General features: G+C 39.3%; 1 protein-coding gene across 12 annotated transcripts in view; it reads right to left on the minus strand.

Annotated features, from left to right (window-relative positions):
- SIPA1L1 (signal induced proliferation associated 1 like 1) overlaps positions 1–14,707 on the minus strand; it is a 223,366-nt gene that overhangs the window by 18,324 nt on the left and 190,335 nt on the right. For 11 of the 12 annotated variants that reach the window (XM_042790733.1, XM_042790736.1, XM_042790737.1 and 8 more), the window contains 4 exons: positions 12,789–12,938; positions 7,692–7,816; positions 4,763–4,881; positions 1,792–2,231 (listed from right to left, as the gene is read on the minus strand). In XM_042790733.1, coding sequence (XP_042646667.1) covers positions 1,792–2,231; positions 4,763–4,881; positions 7,692–7,816; positions 12,789–12,938 — 834 coding nt within the window. The remainder of the gene's footprint in view (positions 1–1,791; positions 2,232–4,762; positions 4,882–7,691; positions 7,817–12,788; positions 12,939–14,707) is intronic. The other variant, XM_042790738.1, reaches the window with a different exon arrangement.

The following is a 14,707-nucleotide window of genomic DNA, read 5'->3' on the forward strand; positions in this document are numbered from 1 at the left end:
TACCATGTTTGGAGACACAATGCTATCATATAATAAATAACAAGACAACACCCTAGACTTGTTTGCAATCAAGCTGTAAAGTATATTCACGGAAGACAAAGATGAGAGCTCTCAGGTATGCCTGCCCTGCAAAGATATGTTTCCTTCTATTCAATTTTCTTGCCTTTTCTACTGAACTAACCCTATTTGGTGCTCAAAGAAGAGGAAACCAGAACCTCAGATGTACAAAGATGCCATTCCCATTACACACACCTTTCACAAAGCTTCCAAGTCACACACAGAAGTTTTCCAGGCTGCTTTGACTAACTTCTGAAAAAGTCCTTCCAAATGGAAATGTTACTGACAACTTTATTACAATCAGTATTTAGTGTGAGCATCTCACATTTAATGCTACTGCTAATTACACTGCGACAAGTACCACAGGGCGCGTGGTTAGTTCTATATGCAATTTTTAAACATTCATTAAACATGCTTGTCTTAAAACAAAAGGTGTACAACTGTAGATAACCACCATATAGATTTTCACCTTCAAGGAAGAGGCACGTGCTAACATTGCCCAAAATCTAAGTAAATCCCTCTGCACAGTGTTTTCGACAGACTCGCTCAAGTCCTTCATGCATGCACAGCTCCTGGAAAGAGCAGTCTCAAAGACCTGGGTGGGATTTATACCAACTGAATATGAGCTTTAGTGCCCAAAATGGCCAACCAGAGCAGGGCCACCATTAATAGATCACTTAATCAAAATTACTGTGACAAAGTACATGGAGACCATTCGCTACATTACAGCCTCAATGACAACCCTCTACTTGCAGCTACTGGATGAGGAGATGTTAAACCGTCTGATAAACATCTAGCCTTGCATAAATGTACCTTTGCTTAAAATGATCAGCAAAAATTGCCTCAGACTTCCAGTCTGTAGGAGCTGCACTCAAAAGAGAGGCACCTTAGGAATAAAAATGCAACAGTCAAGCTCCACAGGCCAACAAATTATAATGATCACACATCTTCCTTGAAAGACCTATGTTTTTTTCTTGTTGCTAATATGACACAGTATGAGTATTTTTCAAAAAGCACACCCAGTACTTCCTGTGAAATGGGTTCGGAAAACGGTCTAAAATATTTTGTGCCTCTAGCAGCTCTGATTAACTTGTAAAGTGGGTATCTTCCATCTGAGGTGTTCAAGCACATTATACGTGTACTTGATATTGCCAATTTTTCAAGTGTCAAAAGGAAGGGAGAGAGGGAAGGTGACTGTTATGTGTCATATCCACATGCTTGCAGCAGAATGAGATTAAAATCTACATGCTAGCACGCCCAAGCAACTTGCTCTCAGGATCGATCATACTGACTGCAAGCAGATTTCTAAATGAAAAGACTGGGAAACTAAAGCAAAACATCTGGAATGTGTACTTGCAAGACTAAAAAAGAACCCCGGATTAAATTGTTCATTAATAAAATGGACTGATCTCCTTTCTGCTCCACATATGAACTGCAGTTGTTGCAAGACATTCCCTATGAACACATCAGACACGTGCCTGTCTTGCATTGGTGTAGTAGCAGCGGTATGGAACATGCTCTCAAAGACATTCTTTAGTGTTATAAGCAGTAGCAGACGCAAAGACTAAAGGTGGTCTTAATTTTCAAGCATCCTGCACAGCGAGATCCTTCAAAACACTGGTCAACCTAAGTAGAAACCCCTCTCCAACATCCACTTCTGACTTTTGTTAGGTTAGAGAGTAAGAATGGGAAAACGAGCGTGAAGGGGTCAGTCTTGTAAGAGATGAAAATTACCTGGTATGCGAGACGGCATCACTAAGACTATAAGCACTGTTCTCCCTCGTCAGCGGGTTGGAGGCTGGTTGACTCTTGCTGTGAATATCCAGGCTCAGCGAGGACTCGGTCTTTCGGTCCATGTGGCTCTCTTTTTCTAGCGTCCTGTCCGCCATGGAGACCACCTCGCTGGAGCTATGCCACAGGGGTGCCACCTTCTCCTTTGCTAGCCCTGTGCGGGGCGATGTGGCTGCTCCCAGGGAGGCAGTGCTGCCATGGCTGGGTCCGTAGGAAGTCGTGTCTATGCCACTGTCGGCAGAGGTCCCTTGAAGGTAGTTGTAGCTGTTCAGCTCGGACTCGGTGCGCTCTCCACTGTCATACCACTTCTCATCGCTGTGAGCACTGGAGGCATTGCTGGAGAGAGTATTGCTGCTGGAATGGCTGGAGTAGTGGCTGTCAGACTACAGAAGAGACAACAATCCCAAAAACCAGTGTATGTAGGTTTATTTCAGAATTACGGCAATAAAGAGAAGAAGGAAGTAAACAGTTACAAAAGTCACCACTGCACAATAGGAGCTCTTCCACCTTGAGGTACTGGATAGATAAACTGAGGAGACTAATCAACTCTAAAAATTTAATTCCAACACAACGCATCTGCTCTGTTCTGGGTGCACATAAAAAGCTTTCATATGGATTGGGAAGCCACGTCTTGACTATTCAGGGAAAGCCAGAGTTGTTCGTGTTCTGTCCCAAAATACTTCACACTGTTTCATTTCAACAGAGTTATGGTCAGGCCACTCTAATGCAACTGGATGAGCTGCATATACTTTAACTTGGCTTAGAACTACTATAATTAAAAATATTCAAATTTTAAGACTCCAGCGTTTTAGAATATGAAACATAACCAATCCACGGAAAGTGCACATTATTTTAATAATCCACTTGCCTATCAAAACATTAAAGTAGGGCAAAAACCCACTGCTCTTCCTACCCCTTTGTAGCTGGGTCTATTTCCTCAGCAGGAGTGTCCTTTGCAAACGATCACTGAAATGTCATTTAACTAATCTGAAATTGTTTTCCAAAAGGCAGAATTACAAGATAGGAAGCTTTAATGCAATACTTTTAAATTGTCCCACCAGGACACGCCAGTGTCTGGCTGGTTTGTGTGTTCTGACCTTGGTCGCAGCCAGCTGGCAGCGAACAAACTGAATGCCCTCAAGTCCATAGTGGGTATTGGCAGAATATCCCATTAGAGGAAGAATTTCTTGCCATACACTCATCATTGCTGAGCAGCTCACCTACCTCTGCGGTATTTATATCCACCTGAATTCCTTAATTTTAGTTTCCATGTACAGAATTTATCTATGTTCTGATCACCTATATAATCAGAACTGAAGCAGTTTTTCAGCAGGCAACGGGCTTGTTTGGTGACTAGATGGCCTCCAGTAAGAGAAGGGATGGAAAGGAGACTTAGAACCACCTTTCCTATTTGTCTGCCCCAGCAGTTTTACCAAACAGGTATGAGCAGAGATCCCAGCCAAATATAAAAAAATTAAATACTGTTTCTGTTTTCACTGGAAAAGAGGGAAAATAGAAAATGGATGTATACTGAGAGCAAGATATCTCTGCATCCACATTTCTTACTATAGTAAAGCAAGAATTTGACAGAAAACCAGGAGGAATATTAAGTAAGTTGATCTGGACTCCTAGTTATCTCCAATTAAAGTTACTGCTCTTCATTAGGAACTGCATCACTCCCCCATCCATCTGTCCACATAATAAAGATTAAACTCAACAATAACTAAATGAGAAGAATGCAAGCATTACTAATTCCGATGCTGCACTTTGCAGGCAAGCTAATGAGTTATGTATTGCATCATTATACAGTCAAATCTCATGGAAAACAGGTCAATCTAAATATAAAAGACAGTTTGTGCTCCTAAAAATATGAAGACAGATATGTTGTTGGGGTTTTTTCCATGTTTTTTTTTGTTTGGTTGGTTGGGGTTTTTTTGTCATTGTTGTACTCCGTTAGATAATAGAGATGTGTTGTTATGAATTAATAACCTAAAAGCAACGCTGCCAATTGTATTGAAAGAAGAATGCTGGTAAGCAGGAGCAAAACACAGGAACCGATTATGACTTTCTCACACCTAACTAAATGCAACTAATACTTTCAGTGTAATCATGCAACACAGCTCTGTATTTCAGCTAAGTGTACAAATAATTAATAAAAGTGAAATGGCTTATTGGGTAATTTAAAGTTTAAAGGATTTTTTTTTTTTATTCTAGTGACTCAAATAATTTTTAAGACGTTTATGAACATTACTGCATTTATCTATCTCTGTATGTAAATCAGGAAGTGACAGTCTCCAAGCAGGTGTGAGTATCTAACTCTGTGCAGACAGAAAGACAGAATTTACCATTTAGACCTTAAACATGAATAAAAGAAGAAAGATCTTTGTCAGCAGGATTCCAGCAGACCTCTCAGACAAAGTCTTCCAACAGTGTGCAAGGTAGGTTATGGAAAGCAAGTAATAGTTATACTAGATGAGGAAAACGAAGAAAATACAAAACCAAAAGCAGGATTACTATTCTGTTTCAAAGTGGCAGCTTTCTGAGCGTTGCATTATAAAAATATTAGTAAACTTTTAAGTCTCACATGTGAGGCCCAGGAATAGCTTTGTAAACTCCTACAAATCCTCTACTTAGCACAATATAACAGACAACAAGTTGCTGTTCAACAGGCAACAAACTTTATTAAGTAATAAATATTTCAGTAGGCTATGCTTAGCTTCTGTAGGATTCAGGACACAACAGGTCTGCTCTACCCCTTCCTCCATGTTCTAGTAGGGAACAGGGCTTGAGGATTTTTATTTATTTGTTTATTTAAACTAACACTCTAAATGTAACTTTGAACAACACTTTTGGTATCAAGCGCTTGTAGAGCAAAAGCAATATATTAAATAATTCCTTTTTTAGGATAACTTACATGACCCTGCTTATTTGGAGACAAGTGAACCACAGGATCCTGTCTCATCAGTCTTCCACTGGGGCTTTCTCTGAAGGATGGCAGTACTTTTGACACTGCTGGGAGATGGCATGTTGGCTCTGCAACACAGCACACAATGATCTACTGAAGAGCACGTGCACTGCAACAAACTAAGAAAATGTGTAATCTATTTTTACACTGCAGTTTTTCCAATACTACCATTAGCCAAAAACTTTGGATACCTAATGTGAAATTCATTCCAAATAAATACATATTGTGACAAAACAGAGGTGCGTAAGTGAGGGCCCAATTCCTGCCTGGTATAACTCATAAGATCACAAAAAAACAGCAGCCACCATCCTGGCTTTTGTTAGAACCACCTGAATGATGTCACCCCCCCCATTGTCCAACAGCACTACATCAGAGCATTAAAGCAGCAAGATATTCATTTCCACAGTGTATTGACATTGTATCTCTATATGCACATTGCCTGTGGATGAGAGTAAAAAAACCTGAAGATCCACATTTCCTTAAATTGTATTCTACACAAGGCAGGACAGTATCAAAAGTCCACAATGATCACTTAAATAAACACATTTTCTCCAATACAACTACTACGCATATTTCTTGCCAAAGTTAAGGTGAGCTAAATAAACATTTTCTAATTGAAGAGATAGCAAAAATTTGTTGAAATTACAGTATTTCATTAAAAATTGATGGCTGTGAATGTGGAAACTGCACAGATATACAAAAGGGATACTTATTAAACTAAACCTGACAGAAGCAGACGGAATTCAAATCACTCATTTTACATGGACGCTCACAAGAGTGCTCTTTGCCAATTAAACTACTTTTTTCCCAGGCGATAACTATGGAGGTCTAGAAGGTGTTCAGACACAGCCTGTCAGGTAGGTAATCGCCTTCTCAGAGCCCAAGGTCACTGTTTTAAAAGAAACTCTCAGTTGTGACTTTTTACATGTATCTCGTCTCATGTGGTCATACAACATTCTGCACCTCTAAAAATGCTACTTTTAAGTAGCATATGTGCTTATGAACATCAAGTACTTAACAATACCCACGGTGGTAATTCACAGTGCTTTCCTCAACACAGCTACAGTTTGATCATCTTGATCTGCAGCATTACCAGCTTTTCTATAAACATATGATAGGGGGGGTTTCTCCTTAACATACAAAAACCCCCAGTAATAATAATAATAATTAAAAAAAAAAAAAAAAAAATCAAACTTGATTCTCCCAGCAAGTGGTAGCAAGCAGTACTGGTGCACAAAGAACAAAGGTCTTCTGTAGGTGAGAAGGGGCCAGGCAGGAGTGAGTGTGTGGGTTCACTGCACCTAATGCCTTATTTACCTTGAGACAGATTATCCCAAGGAGAAATGTGCTTATTTGTCCTAGAACCAAACTTTCGCCTTGATTCACCAGACTAGCAATAAAGTCTCCAGTCAGAGATGCAGCTTCCCACTGCGGCTCTATGGATGCAGGACAATACACAAGAGACAAAATACCAGGAATATATGTCAGTGTGCAAATATTCAGCCTTTGCCAAATGCTGGAGCCTTCTCTTCTGCCACACATTTTTTTCCTGTTCTTTTTGGCCTCATTTATTTATTTTGCTAATATGGTGACACCTGACATTGTAGAACAGAACTTGCTGGCAGCTCGACTCAGTGCCAGCACCAACACCCAACTGCTGGTCTGCAAGATTAATGCCGAGCAAAAGATCAGTTTTACATGTGTCGTTACCATCGCACAGTATCAAAACATATGCGATTAAAAATCATTCTGTCAAAATGAGAGCTGCAGATGAGTATAATCACAGCTTTCTGGTGAGAAGTATGGGGGGAGTTGTGAGGGAGGGACTGACAGATGGCTTCCGTAACAAGGCACAGCTCACTGAGGTTGTGAAGGTATGTGAACAGAGTACAACTCCAGAACTTGAGGTTGGCATTTGCCTTAAAACTCCTGCTGATCTCACTGAACCTTCTTCTGTGTTCACCACTAGTCCATTTATATAGAACAAAAGCTGTGAGACAGTCAAATGATGATCTATTTGTGCAACAGGAAAAGTATGGAGTTGTTTAATCTATGGTAACAAAGTTAGAACAAAACAAACTAGCAATTTTGACCATGGTCATCATGTTGGATCAACGCTGTTTGTAGACAGGACATTTCCATTGGTGTCAAACTCACTGGTATTCACTCGGGTCAAGCCATAGCTGTAGCAAAAGGTCTGTGTACAAAAACTTCAAATGAAGGCTTAACAATGAAAATTCTCAATACCCAGCTGTTTTATGTAGTTAATACGTTCCCTCAGCTGACAGCTTAATTGCCAAGTGCAATGAAAATGTATACACCGGTGGAAGGCAATTACCAAGCCATAGATTTACTTCGCTATTTAAACTTTAATTGCATTTTTTCCATTTTGTACATGGTATTTTTATAGCTTCAATGATCAAACAATCAATTTGCATTTATACAGCACCGTTTGAAAAGGAGCATCACAAGCACTTTAGACAAACTAAGCAAAAATTAAACTAAGCCAAGCCACTCGGGAGTGCAGGTGAGGTCAAACAACTCCTCAACGGCAAGACAAATTAATAAGTGTGTCTACCCAACTGCTTCTAAAAGGACAGAGTGTTTCAGGATAAGAGCATTAAGGTAGATTTAGTCCTACAATCAAATGAAGAACTGAAATCAGTTCTTCTTGAGGTGATACTCATAGGTCTCAAGGAAACAGACTGCAGCAGCTAGTACATGCTCCAGACCTAATTATTCATCCTAACGAACAAGGTTAATTTTCAAAGACACTGAAAACACAGTGCTTAAGAGGGTTCTCTCTCTGCACGGAAAGGTATTGCCAGTCACCTTGTTGTTAGAACCACTTGCTCATTGTAAAGAATTAGTTACCTACCCATCTGGTCAGCGATACTATCCTCACTTCTTTGCCAGCTGGGTGTGGATTTGCCGCTACCACCCGTATCTGATTGCGTGTTCTGCCTGTCAATGGAAGCAGGGGATCTACGGCTAATTCCAAACCTGTTGTAACACCCCAAAAAACAAAGCAGATAATGATTTTAAATATGCATGAATCTCATGTAAAGGGAAAAGAGCACTTGTAAGAAGTTAGTGTCAACCAATAGGGCAGAGCAATGCATAGCACAACTGCTTGAGGGATTTATAATGCTTTTCCATTTAATTTTTGTGGCAGCTCTCAGGACCCATTTAGCACCTATAATGCATGAGAGTACAGTACACATTAATTTATTGAACATCTTTGATCAAGAATATCTGATTACAGTGCATACAATTAAAAAACAGACCAAAACATCCAGAAATAATATTTTTAGTTGTCATTTACATAGATGCTTACATGGAAAGGTGACCAGACCATTACATGGTTACAGAAAATTGACCACAACAAGTAAAACTTAAAAGCTTGGATAAAAGCCACATAGTTCGGAAATGAGGTGTGTTCATTGGGAAAAGGTAGCAAGGACAGATCCTTTTAACTGGGAAAGCACTACCTCAAACTAGTCAAAGTGAACATCAGAAAGTTTGCTGGGACAATCCCATGGATCTCAGCCACTTTCCTGGGTTCTATGCAAAAGACTAGTAAGGTCATACCTAGGTAATGCAGACATATGCAACAGCATAGATTCGTTTGGAACAATATTACACTGCCAAATACTTAATTAAAATGTCTATAAAGTTTACTGTACTGTTTATTGATTCCCAAAACCTGGGGATTATAAATTCTGTAAATTATTACGTTAGCAGATCCTAAAATAATTTGAGTGGACTAGAGTAAACTGAATACAGCTGTCAGAAAGCAGTGAGACGTATACCCATTGCTGTAGAAGAAATCGTACGGAGCAAGAGGAAAACTGTTCAATGGACTCTGCAAACCCTGCTAGATGGGTTTCAGAAAGCTTAAGAAAGATACAGTAAACTCAAGGAGAACAATCTAATGACAAAGGAGACATGTCTCTGTGACATAAAAAAAAGTCTACATCCCTTTGCCTAAAAGCCTGTAAGGACTTAATCTGTAATTCTGTATTACTTATAAATCACTTGCAAGTCTATAAGAATTATAGCTGGGTTCAGAATTAGCAGATCGATCATTAAGAATTCATAAAGAATAATGCACTTCTGAGGTGTTTTTTTTTTTTTAATCAGACATATCCTGAAGGAAAAAAAATTCCCAAGATTCTACAGGCAGAGTAACACCCAAAATAATTACAAAAAGCTGATATATTCTCTATATATCAAGGAATTTCTCTAGCTTTAAGTGACTAACATAACAACAGTAAATAAAATACCCAAACCATGCTTACTTCTCACTCTAGTAGCTACAGACTGCCCCACACCACCTCCAGTGTAAAACAGACACCTGCCCAACTGCCAGAATAAGCTCAGTGGGGCTCTCCCATCTGAAAGCTCACGTACCTGTTAACCCAAATGAACCCACCAAAGGAACACTGTATGATCCAGAACAACAAAACCCCACTCCCACCCTTAAAGACAATCAGCTGGAACATGCCCATACATGCAGCACAGCTCCAAAATGTCACATTTTGAAATCTGGGCCTTCTGCATTTTACCCAAACGTGACCCAACTTCCCCTTTTGTTCACTGCTCCCTGGTATAGTCAACATACACAGTTTGATGAATAAAAATAAAGAAGAAAACCTGGGTATATCTGCCTTCTGAATATAAATTATTTAAACTGAAATTGCATTGAGTAGTGCTTTCCCTTTTCTCTTCACACAGACTAGCTATGATTTCACTTAATCAAATACCTAAATTAAACATGATTAATGCAATACCAATTCAACAGATGCACAAAAAGGTCCAAACACAGTATTTCAAAAAGCTGATTGATTCTTTGAACACTGATCTGAGGTGATTTTCAAACTTAAGACTTGTAAAGTGTTTTGGGAAGAACATATTTTCATCATAAAATAACTCAAATGTGCTATTTAAAAGAAAAAGCCAAAACCCCAAGAAACCTTGCTGAGATGAAGTTGCGCTGCATCAATATTTTACTTTCTATGTGTTGTCCTCTTACCTAAACCCCATAATGTTCATATGTATAAAAGCAGTCAGTTTTGCATTTGCCATATTTTATGATGTGGGATCTTTTTTTCAAGATTAGAGTGATACAAAGCCACCATGTTTCTAATTTTATTCCATTAAATTCACTGCTCTACTAATTTGAACAGCAAGAAATGTCTTTAGATACCATTTTTTTTTACATGAAGTAGGCTATTTAAAAGGAGGAGTAATAAATGCAGGTGGTGCTATATTCTATGCTGCTTAAACATATAACCTCATTAGGGTATGTAGGAATGAACCCAAAAAACTCAAAGGAGAAATCAATCTGGACTAAAAGAACAGTGAAATTGTTTAAATATAGATTTTATATATATGTCATAAGAAGATATTAATTATTTCAGCATTTTTGAATTTCATTTTTACATTCTACAATCATTTATTACATGTATGTACCTTCAGGTAAACACAGGATACGTATACGAAACACACATATATACATCAAGACCAATTTGGATATTCTTGAAGACAGTGAGGCCTTTGCCTATACTCAGCACAGGATATGGACCAATAACCTAGAAAAGGCAGCAGTTACTGCCCTTACTGCTGTCTGACAGAGGTTGGACTCACACCCACGCTTCCAGTCATTTAAGTTTCACAAACTTTCCAAATCTGTCATATCATGCAACAAGAAAGAAATGTATACATCAATTCTGTGGTTGAGATTTCCTGCACTGGGACTGGCATACCGAGGGCACACTGGAGCCTCACCCCGGGAAGATCACCTTTAGGACACGGTGCCCCTCCACTCTGTACCTGCTCCAGCCCACCCTCCTTGCCCGCAGCTTAACAACTGAATGCTACAACCCCTCTCCCCTGCTTTAACAACGTCTGTGGGCTAATCGCTGAGCAGCTCTACCTGCTACATCACTACAGCGCTGCCCTGAATCTGGTGTCTCAGACAAATCTCAGCAGAAGATGCACGTGGAACTGCAATGATTTGTAGTAATGCGACAGATGTTACTGTACTTATTGAGGCAAGGTAAAGTTTCCTTCATAATTACATTTTGCATGCTTTCTATTTAGCCTGGCAGAAAATGTTTGGCAAGTCCTGAGTAAATATGATTCGTGTGTAAAAGGAGGGCATGGGAGGCAAAGTACTTTTCCTGTAAGAGTAGAACATAATAGTCAAAATAACTGGAGTTTAATAAGTAAGTTTTCTTTTTTAAAAAAGCATCCAGTAAGGAACGTGTGAAGTTCATATATTAATTATTTCTTTCATTATTCCATTTAAACAGTGTTTCCTTGCACCAAATTAAAACTTCAAAACCAAGATGAATGTATACACAAGGTTTCTAGGACACATCTCTGCTGAACTTGCAAAATGCTTAAAGAATGCTGTAGTGAACATATGTGTATAATTAACTTAAAAGACAAAAGAGGGTTGGGATGGGTGCTGGTGTGCTGAGGCCAATTCAAAACAAAACCCAGTATGCCTGAAAATCCCTTCCTGCTCAAGCAGTTATGGTTGTGATGGTCCGAGGATATATGGCAGCAATATCTTGTTTGTAGAGCAAATGACGTAGTTGGAAAAGAGCAGACAAGACACTGGGAGCACAAGCTACTCTTCAGAATTCAGGGCAACCCAGAAGTGCTGCTGGCATGAATAAGCGTGTAAAGAGGTTAAGTGCCTCTTCCAGCTGCAGAGCTCTGGACACACTTCTCTTCAGTTTCCTGACAGTGAAGTTTAATGGGTTTAGAGCAAGTCTCCTAATGTCAGTAGGACTTAAGCAGAAACTTAAATGATGACCTGAAGAGGCCTGGGAGTCTCATGAATCAAAGTGTTCATGAAGGTGGGCAGCAGAGAAGAGATGGCCTCTCCCCAAAACCTCAAACTGAGCTGCAAGGACAAGGACAGGGAGGAGAAACCTTCAGTGCTCTGGAGCAAGAAGCAGCGCTTGTTCAAACACGTGCTCCCAACAGCATTCTCCGGACTAACCCTGAGCAGTGTCCCCTTACATGCACCTCAACAGGCAAAAGTCAGTGCCTTGTGCTAAGCACTTCCTGACAACGGTGCTTAATCTTAGTAATAATGTATATTTTAAAAGAGAAAGAAAGATACTTCTACTTTATAAAGACCCAAACCAGAATGAATTACACACAATGACCTGCAATGTACCCAGGAAGACTTCAGAGGGAAGCTCTGCAATGTGAGCTATCAGCAGTTTTGCCCCTTTATCTTCTCTATAGGAAGTAATTTGGAACATGGTAGATGGCTCTCCGGCTGCCAATTACTTTTTTCTCTTACTTGGCGATGCCTGATTTATTGCTCCTTTCAGTGCTCTCTAAAAATGATACAAATTTAATTTCTTCCTCTGCAAGTTGCCCCTTCCATTGACATTGGATGACTTCACAGAGTTTGAGAATGTCTGGCAAGTTGGAAGAGCGCGCCTTAAAACAGGATGACTGTGAATATGTGAAAAAGATGTTAGCTGTGGATTCCTTAGCACTTTCATGCCTACACATCTAAAGTCTTAGTTGCACTCAACACTACTTTGCTTCAACTATTAGCACAGACTGCAAAGTCCCAAACCTATTACTTATTTTATTTTAGAGTCTAAACCTGTGAAATGAAGCAATCTGCAACATGAAACCAGTACCTTTAATGAAGATTTTAAAATACATTAAGGTCCCTTTGTACAGTAACCTGAGCAGCTGTAGACTAGGATCAGAGAGAGAGGTCGCAAAGGGAAGAGGTAGAAGCTAGGGATATTTAAAACTGACTTTTTCAAGAAGCATGACAGTGATATTTGAAAACAAACATGTTTTAATGTGTGTAGACAACAACTGACAGGAGGCTGTGTAAGCACTCCTATAGTTTAATATACATTACAACAAATGGAACAGAGAACAAACAACCTGCCTAAAAAGAATATGAAAAAAGTCTGGTGCCTACCCTTCTGGCATAGATTTTTGTCTGTATGTGCCCCCACCAGAGCCAGTCTCACTTGAGGATGATAAGTTGCTTGGAGAATTACGGCACTGTTGCGATCTTGCTAAGGCAATAGATGAAACTGTGACGTAGACATCAGAACCAGGAGACAACCTGTTCAGAGCAAACGAACCAGTCGAATCAGCAATACTGAGGAGCAATATCATAGTGCAAAGCATGACAGACAAGATCATGCAAACTGACACGCCAGCAAAGACCAGGGCATGATGGAGGCAGCAGAAATTAAGTCAGTTGAGGGATCAGACATTTTCTGCTTATTAATCTATTGGAAACCATGGAAAATCAGCTGTAAAAAGCTGGATGCATGGGAGTAAACGAAGAGAGGCAAATGCAGGAGGAAAATGCCAGCACACACTAGAAAAAGATCCCAGCTTCTGAAGTCTTGCTTTGTTTTTACAGATCGCTTGTAAGGAATAATGAAGCATGATATTCGTCACCCAAATACCGAACAGAACGAAATATTTCTGATTCTCAAAGCAAACTCTTGCCTGGAGTTTAAACTAACTGTAGTGAGCTGTCTATACAAACTGTTCCAAGAGTATCAAGCTTCTCTCCATGTCACCAAACTTGTCCAAATTAAATCATAAGGACTAAAAAAATATGATGTTATTTATGAATACCTTAAAATTCTCCCTAAAAACTTAACGATCTAATACAAAACTATCTCAACATATCAGACCTCTGTTTGAAAATACAGACCTGAGTCATATGAAGTCTTCTGTTGGCATAGCCATGCAGCAAATAAATGGGCTAGAATTACAACACATGCACCTGGGCAGAATGGCTGGAAGCAGCAGGCTTATACTGCTCAACTTGTATATCCTGTTTTGTAGTTGAAGGCTTTTTTAGAACGTTTTCTGCTTTGTGCATTTTGCTCCCCAAAGCCCAACCAAATTCACTGCTGATAGCAAGTTCTTTGTTCTACTCAGTGGTGACTGAAGGCATTTAGAGCTTCTGCAGTGATTTAAGTGGAGTTTGAATTACACCATCCATGAATATCAAAATCCTACTGTGAATGCAAACCTTTACTCATTTTAACTAGAAAAAAAATATTAAACTTACACAAGTTAAATAGAAATTTAACTTTTAACATTTAAAAAATGCATATTCACTTCAGTGAAACACACAGATAGTTGCCTCAGTAACACCTTGGGCCGGGGGACCTACAAGATCTTAGCCTAGCCACTTAATTCATAGTTGTAAAGGAGTGTCAGATTTTAATCGGCTCTCACCACACCACTGTAAGAACTTCTGAAGTTCAAAAACTCTTTTGAAAATGAAAAAAACATTGCACTGATCAATGTTACTCATGTATGTGTATATATCCAAAGAGAGTGTGCGTGTATATATATATCTAGATCAAACGTGCTTTTGCCTCTCTCAGTACTTTGCAAAAAAGCAGTAAACTAACAAAATCTTGAAATGGAAAGAGCAGTAGGACTGGTCCAAACATCTTGACCATCTGGAATTTCATAAAGTACATATGACTAATACTAACTCTTTTTCCCAGACAAGAAAGCAATGATCTAATGCCTGACAGTCACAAGTACCATACCAAAGCCAGTAATTCCCTTCCAGTGTATCAAACTGAATATAACTTATCTCACATTTATCAAGCAACAATTCTGAAATATTTGATCGCAAAGAACACAGTTCAAGAGTTGGAAACTTGGGGAGTGGTGAGCCAAACAGTTAATTTTCCCAGTGGCACTCTTACAAAGAGAAAAAAATAAAGTTCGGCCAACAAAAATACGTGCTCTCATTAGCATTCATGCATCTGTATGGGCACACGCATTTAAACACAGTTATGCTTGCAGAGTAATACACAGTTTAGAAGTATGATCTTTTTTCCCAGTACTAAA

Source organism: Tyto alba, unplaced genomic scaffold (assembly GCF_018691265.1).
Source record: "Tyto alba isolate M040663 unplaced genomic scaffold, T.alba_DEE_v4.0 Super-Scaffold_18, whole genome shotgun sequence".
Taxonomy (NCBI): domain Eukaryota; kingdom Metazoa; phylum Chordata; class Aves; order Strigiformes; family Tytonidae; genus Tyto; species Tyto alba.